The following is an 8,085-nucleotide window of genomic DNA, read 5'->3' on the forward strand; positions in this document are numbered from 1 at the left end:
CCCCCCCCCCCGGAAGATCGGACCTGAATAAAACGGGACATTCCAGCATTCGTCCGTCCGTCCGCGTCCACTTCCGGCCGCTTTCGTCGAACAATGGCCGGGAACAGCAGGTCGCGAATCCATCACGGCGAATTGGACGTGAGACCTTCCGCGTACGCGAGATGATCTCACCGGAAGCGCGCCGCGGATTTATATAATTGATAGATGTTCAATCTCGCAAATTGTACCGCGGATCGTCTCCGAGCGCGCGCGATGGTTCCTCTTAATGGCTGACTTCACTTGTTCCTCTTGTTTGTGCGCAGGTTCGTCCTCTTCAAGCGGCACTACGACAAGTACATGGCCCTCTCGGCGAAGTACGAGGAAGCGAAGGATATCGCTTACTACCTGGAAGAACGCTATCACGAAGTCAAGGTAAGGTGAATCACTTTTGTCTTGCGATTGGAACTCGATTCGGCGCGATAATAGCTGCTATCACTTTTATCTGATTTCCGTGCGCGGAATTAGAGAAGACAATTCTACTGCAGGCGTGCGTTTCTGTCTGCGGTACTAAATATAAAAGTGAGATATACGATCTCTGAGGCAATCTAATCTTTATCCAATTTCTGCAGTCCTACCGATGGCAATCGCACTGTAACGTAATTCGTTCCTCGACGCTTTTATATGTACAGAGTGATTCTAAATAAATGCGAAAAACTTTAGGAGATAATCGAAAATTAAGGAGAATCTTCTATGTAAACATATACTTCTACATTATTGAAGAATTACACTCTCCCAAAAGAGGAAGTGAAAATTAGGTTTTTATTTTTTCTCAAATGTTGGAAAAGTTAAAAAAATGAAATTTCAATGCAAAACGGGTTGCCCATTTGACAACTGCGTACTGACATTTGTTAATTCATTAAAAATCTATCAATTTGATAGATTCTTATAATGTTGTGTATAATAACGTATTTTATTTTTTTACTTGAAAACTATTGATACGAAAAAAATAAAAGAAATAAAAAAAGTTTCTAAAGGAATAAAGCTTTTTAACGCATATTTTCATATGATCATATTCCGGTCCACTAGAAAGTCCTAATAAAAAATTGAATAGGGATTGCTGGTCTCATCCTCTTATAACTACACGGGAGGATTAAAAAACATAAGTAGCTTTTCTACCAGTGGAAAACGTCCATGAGATTTCATTTTCTAACTTTTCCAACATTTGAGGAAACAAATAAAAACCTGAATTTCCCCTTTGGAGAAATATAATTCTTCAGTGAGGGATATATGTTTATATGAAAGATCCCCCTTAATTTTCAACAAAGAATTATCTCCTAAAGTTTTTCGCACACTTAGAATCACCTTGTATACACACACGCGTACACATATACGTGCCATTTTATTACGAGCAACAAAGGAAAATTGTATCGCGCTTTCCCACGTTGAATCGCGATAGCCCGCCCATTGTTGGTGCGGCACGATGCATCAACTCCCACGGTACATTTCGCCGCTATTGTCGAGACGATTTTGCGCCGCCGCGTTCGGAACTTTTTATTCGCGCATATTTTAATCATACCTGTGAATACTAATTTGGTACACCTATGTGCGAATCTGCTTCGAGTCGCGCTGTGAAATTTGACTTTGTTCCTCTTCTCAATTAAACACACCACGGAGCTGACCTCTTCACAGTTTTTGAGGTATTTTTGAGAGTGTAATTTTTTACAGTTTGAGAGGTAATTGCATTTTTAAAGTAGTTGTATCGCTAAGTAATACAGGAATATTAACAATATTTCTGTTGTTTTTTTTTTATATTAGAGGAAGATGTGATGTAAATTTGTGGAGTGAAGTATGGAATAAATATGAGGAATAAATTGTGTGGTTAGAAAGGGATAAATATCGTGGTCGGGCAAAACTCTTACAACAATTTATTCCTTACACATTTTCTTTTAATAGAAAAGGATTTAATATTAAGGAATATTTTAGGTAACTCGCCTTATATAACCACGAATAATTTAGTCGATTGGTAAAATTAATTATTAATCGAACTTTGAGTGATTATATATTGATTAATCAATCCGACTCGTATTTTTTACCAACCTACTCTGTGACATGTACGAAAAACACGCCGTATTTCCTGCACATTAAAAGAGTTATTCATTCAATTTATCGAATAAAATTCTGTACATTCATTTGACATCTCAATTAAGGAGAACCTTCTATATAAACATATACTTCTACATCGTTGAAGAATTACACTCTCCCAAAAGAGGAAGTGAAAATTAGGTTTTTATTTTTTCTCAAATGTTGGAAAAGTTAAAAAAAATGAAATTTTAATGCAAAACGAGTTGCCAATTTGACAACTGCGTACTAAATATTTGTTAATTCATTAAAAATCTAAATTCATTTGTTAATTTATTAAGAATTTAAATTCATTTGATATCTCAATAAATGTTGATTTGAGAGGAAACAAAGTTGAGATTAATATATAAGAGCTGGTTCACACATAACAACTTCATATCTCTACGGAACTATGCGATCAATTTTAATCGTTTCGAATTTCATAAATCCCAGAGATGCATTTGCAAATTCTGCTTATAACTTCCTTAAGAGGTCGTCGTACTCTGTTCGTCAGGATAAACGACGAAGACGGTGTACCTCGCGCCGAGAAAGGGGAAACGCGATAGAACGGCATCTTTCGTTCGTCATCGCGAAGATAATTGACTCGGAAGAGTCGGAGGTGCCTCTCTTTCTTCTCACATTTACCGCTAAGCTTCTTTCGCTCGGCTTCATTATTAGCGTAATCGCTTGGATTCTGTTACGAAGTGGAAGAAATGAACGTCGCGAAGTGAAATTCTATACCGATGTGCCCGTTAATCAGTGTCACGCACGGCGACGGACATCCCGTCGTGATTAATGCGTCGCGAAGTAAAGCTGCGGAACCGCGCGCCTGCGAAACATTCCGCATTCTCATCCCGATCTCGCTCCTCCCCAACCTCCGCGATACGTGAAACGCGATCTCGCGCGAACCAGAAACCGCTCTTGAGATCCGCGGCGGGAAAGAAACGCCAGGCGATGTGGAACGCACGGAGGATGGCCGACATTCGATGAGGCCGAACAAAAGTCGCGGGCGGTTCTTTGTACGTCAACCTGGGGCCTGATCTAGCGCGGAAGACAGATTGTGCGTCCCGCACAACAAGAACACGCGTATACGCGAGCGCGAACTCGATGTCGTGACGATAGCCATCAAGATCCCCAGTCCTTCCGCGATCTCATTAGTCGTGGCGCTCGACGATGCTATCTCTCGCCCCGCGGCCGTCGATCGTGAGTTAGCCCGGCGCAGTGAAATCGAGTCTTCTTTCTCGCGATATTGCTCGCGGAATCGTCGTTTCGCGAGATCGAAAGGCGGGGAAGGGACTCTCCGTGCAGGGAGAAGAATTGAGACGGAAGAGAGCCGGTTAACCACTTCGCTGGCAGAGAAAATCAGCATCAACCGATCAAAAATGGCATGATCTAAATGCTGTTTGATTTTTGTAAAAGTCAGTACTAAAGTACTTTTCAAGTCGCTGAATACGAATTTGAGATCAAAATCTGAAAGTTCAAATTAATGTCAGATTCGAAATCAGCGACCCTAAAAATCTCAAAGTACCGAGTTCCATCCAAATCAAGTCACTTTTCGCATTTTGGTCCGCTATATTGAATTTTGAAATTTTAAGCTAAGAGTCGAAATCAGTGACCCTAAAAATCTCCAAGTACCGAATTCCATCCAAATCAAATCACTTTTGGTCCGCCATATTGAATCCGCTATCTTGTATTTCGAAATTTTAAACTAAGACTCGAAATCAGTGACCCTAAAAATCTCAAAGTACCGAGTTCCATCCAAATCAAGTCACTTTTCGCATTTTGGTCCGCTATATTGAATTTTGAAATTTTAAGCTAAGAGTCGAAATCAGTGACCCTAAAAATCTCCAAGTACCGAATTCCATCCAAATCAAATCACTTTTGGTCCGCCATATTGAATCCGCTATCTTGTATTTCGAAATTTTAAACTAAGACTCGAAATCAGTGACCCTAAAAATCTCAAAGTACCGAGTTCCATCCAAATCAAGTCACTTTTCGCATTTTGGTCCGCCATATTGAATTTTGAAATTTTAAGCTAAGACTCGAAATCAGTAACCCTAAAAATCTCCAAGTACCGAGTTCCATCCAAATCAAATCACTTTTCGCATTTTGGTCCGCCATATTGAATCCGCTATCTTGTATTTCGAAATTTTAAGCTAAGACTCGAAATCAGTGACCCTAAAAATCTCCAAGTACCGAGTTCCATCCAAATCAAGTCATTATTCTATTTGGTCCGCCGTATTGGATCTGCCATTTTGAATTTGACAAAACTAATCTTAGATTCGAAAGCAGCGACCCCAAAAACTCTCAAATACCAGGTTTCATCATAATCAAGTCACTTTTCGTATTCTGATCCGCCATATTGAATCCGCCATTTTAAATTTTCAAATTTAGAGTTCAGATTCGAAATCACCAAAAACCCCTGGGAAACTACTGAGTTTCATGAAAATCTTGCTAACGGGAAAAAAATAAAATGATGTGTGTCAATGCCATTTTTGGTACATCCTTTATTTGACGCAAAAGTGCGTCAATTTTAACGAAGTGGTTAAGAAAGCACCCGTTCATTTTCCCAGCTTGATCGTTCTACCGTGTCCATGCTTCTTGTATCTTCCTTTATCGTCTGTGAATTCTTCATTTGGATCTTATGATTTCTTATGAAGATTTGATAAGTATCCTCGCGCAATTAGAAAGCACAGCGATACGAGTAGCCATCCCGACGATGTCACGATCGCCAGGAATTTGAATTGGGAAAAGCAGGTTCGGTGCGGAGTGTTTTTCCTTCAGCAGAATCGATCGCGCAAATAACGTAGCGCGACGACCTCGTAAAATCCGTTTCTGCTCACGACGAACGTGAGGATTGCTCCTCTCGTCGTGAAACACGTTGCTACTTACAAAATTCCCAAGTATAAACTTATACAGGACGTGCAGCGTAGTGGTTTTTTAGACACTTCCGATAGTTTAAGAAAAAGGCTCGAAGATGAATTTCCAATTGCTTCGTGCGAGTAACAGAAAGTAAAAAAGAAATATTTATTTTCGTAAGAAAATCACTTTTCAAATTTTTCAAATGGCATCATACACTTTTTCTTATATAATATTGTAGAGAATTTTAAGATGAATTCAACGCACTATCAAAAATGTCACTTTTATTAACAACAATAGTAAAACAATAGAAAGACTAACTTATGAAAGGCAAATTGCTCGCCTCCTTCTGGAACACAAAATTCTGCTCTTCTTATTTGAAAACGAGATTTGAAGAACAGCTACATTTCTCTGCCATTGTTCACAGGTATTTGATCTTTATCTAGCTTAACTCTTGTTGGAGAAAGTTAGACGAAATGTCCAATAAGAATCAAATTAGATATAGTCTACGTTATGTATGTATGTATCCTTGCGTATATGCAAATGTAGGTATATACGTAAATGTGTGTGTGATTTATTACAAAGATTTTGATGTATAATACATGAGCATGTACGAATTTAACATATTCATCTTGCGTCAGATCTGCATGTGTAATACTAACGATGTTAGGCTCTCCATAATCATGTGAGTACTATTATATACTAATGAGTTACCCCGTAAATTAAGTGAATAAATAAATAAATATGCTATTATTTCTATTTAAAACAACAAAAGTTCAACGGCTCTAGAGGATTCAAACTAATAAATATTACTAATAAGATCTTATTGTCCTTAGTAATATTTATTAATTCATATTCTTATATGTTGTTATTTATCAAATTTGCAATTTAGAAACGAGAATTCTTCGCGGAAGCGAAGAAAGAAAAGATTTTCTCGGACAGACAGGTATGATAATATTTCAAGAGAAATACGAACGTGTCATATATTCGCTCAGAAGAAGATTTATACATATATATATACATTTATAACAATACATTTATATATATGTGTGTGTGTGTGTGTTTCCGCGTTACGGCGTGTGTACATACACACGGGCGCGCGCACATACACATATTTTCGTATACATACATTCGCATATACAGAAATATACATATATAATGCAAACATTCGACCTCTGTCTAGTCTGATTCTTATTAACGTTTTATTTACTTTTTCCAGCAGGAGTTAAGCTAAATAAAGATCAAATGCTTGTGCACAATGGACATATATTTTAAGAGTCCCACTGAACACTTTTCTTGCAATATTAATGCAATGCTTAGAGTTATTCATGGGTTTATTATGTGACACCCAGCCACAACATTGTGTCTTAAAAATGTCATAAAGACATCTTAAAATGTTTAAGACGTCTCAAAAGGTTGTCAAAAAGATGTCTTTTTGATGTCTTTAAAATGTCTTATGCTTTGACTTAAGAGATCTCTAAGACATTTCCAAAAGGATAGTTTAATTCTCAAGTTTAAAGTATCTCTCGAATATCTGTTTAGCTGTTACGAACCCGCGAATCCGTTCGGGAATCTCGATCGAATCCCGCCGAGCGGAAAATCTCGGCTTTCGATGAATTCATCTCTCTGAGAACTCCTTGTATATTTATCGCCGTTGTTGTTCCCATACGAATCCCGCGTCCCGTATGGAATGTCTCGAGTGGCGATTACTTTTTTTAGAAAGACGAGATATTCTCGACTGCGCGCCTCGTTGAGCCTCGAGAAGTCGTGTCTTTGTTCCTCCTCCGGGTATGCTTCTCTCCTTGGCCTTGTCGCTCGATAATCGCTCACTTGTAAGACTGCTTCATGGGGCTTAAGCCATAACTCTCCTCAGCCCTTTCGAGATATACCACTTGGCTAATTACGTTGTATTAATTTTTTGCTCGGAATAACGCGATAATTCATTAAAGCCTCTGTAAATACCAGTTTTCTCTCTGATATTCTGATCAACGTTGTATAAGATCCTGATTTTCTCTAACTTAATTTCATCCGTTTATTTCGATGATTAAGAGACCAGTTATCCAAATATTAAGATTCTTACACAAGGCTTATGTAAACTCAAACTTTCCAAACATGTCACGCGCTATTCTCCTCTGTTTACCATTTTTATCTAGGTGTTTCAATCTTCTTATATACTTGACACGATTAATGTTTGATTTAACTTATTCTTTGTTTATGTGATTGCTAGCTTCTGTCGAGAAATTGGTAGTCTGTAATGTTTCCATTTTATAGTCTGTTTTTATTCAAAACAGATTAATTACTATCATCGAACATGCAATTGTTGATAATAGAGAAAAAAGTGGCCTACCAAAGAGCAATCAGTAAAGTTGCAGTGTTGATTGACTCATTAATTTGCAATCAGAAGCCACCAATATACTAATGTGTGGGAACAGTGCATTTGTTTAAAAATTGCTTAGCAACGTAGTTGCTTATGAACATGATTCATTACTCACAAGTACCTCAAACCTACCCAAAAGATACACTCCGATTCCTTTCTTATTTGATACAAATGTAGAAATATAAAAATTTAGGTCATATTTTTCAATTTTGGTCCACTTTGAGTTTCACGGGCAGTTTATAACTTTTTAATGTTCTCACTCCTATTATCAACAAGCACAACAAAAATACATAAGAAATAAAATTGAGAATACAAGATATAGTTAAATAATTTTAACAAAATTGGCATAGCCAATAATTTTAACAAAATTGGCATTGAGATACGAATCATTCTAAATTTCTTTAGTCGAGATTCCAATCGAAATATTTTAAATCTGTGTTAAATTAGTCAAAAATGGTTCGAATCTCGGCCAAACAGAGAAATTATTTGTATAAATAATTTTCTTCACCTTTTTACATGTTTTGTTTAAATATTTGATTATTTATATAAATAATTTTACACATTTGACTTCATATTCATAATCAGCAAACCAAAAATGCCTATATCTTGTATTCAATTTTATTTCTTGTGCATTTTTATTGCATTTGTTGATGATAGGAGTGAGAACATTAAAAAGCTATAAACTGCCCGTGAAACTCAAAGTGGGTCAAAGTGAAAAAATATGACCTAAATATTTTTTGTACTTCTACATT

At 37.2% G+C, this 8,085-nt stretch overlaps 1 protein-coding gene across 7 annotated transcripts in view; it reads left to right on the forward strand.

The window, feature by feature from the left end:
• Window positions 1–8,085, forward strand: part of LOC116841451 (coiled-coil domain-containing protein 6-like) — a 24,212-nt gene that overhangs the window by 8,279 nt on the left and 7,848 nt on the right. For all 7 annotated transcript variants that reach the window (XM_032809402.1, XM_032809405.1, XM_032809406.1 and 4 more), the window contains one exon: window positions 303–411. In XM_032809402.1, the coding sequence (XP_032665293.1) occupies window positions 303–411 (109 nt within the window). The remainder of the gene's footprint in view (window positions 1–302; window positions 412–8,085) is intronic.

The sequence above is a fragment of the Odontomachus brunneus genome, unplaced genomic scaffold (genome assembly GCF_010583005.1).
Source record: "Odontomachus brunneus isolate Ranch 3 - 2012 unplaced genomic scaffold, Obru_v1 Obru_scaffold_015, whole genome shotgun sequence".
Lineage (NCBI taxonomy): Eukaryota > Metazoa > Arthropoda > Insecta > Hymenoptera > Formicidae > Odontomachus > Odontomachus brunneus.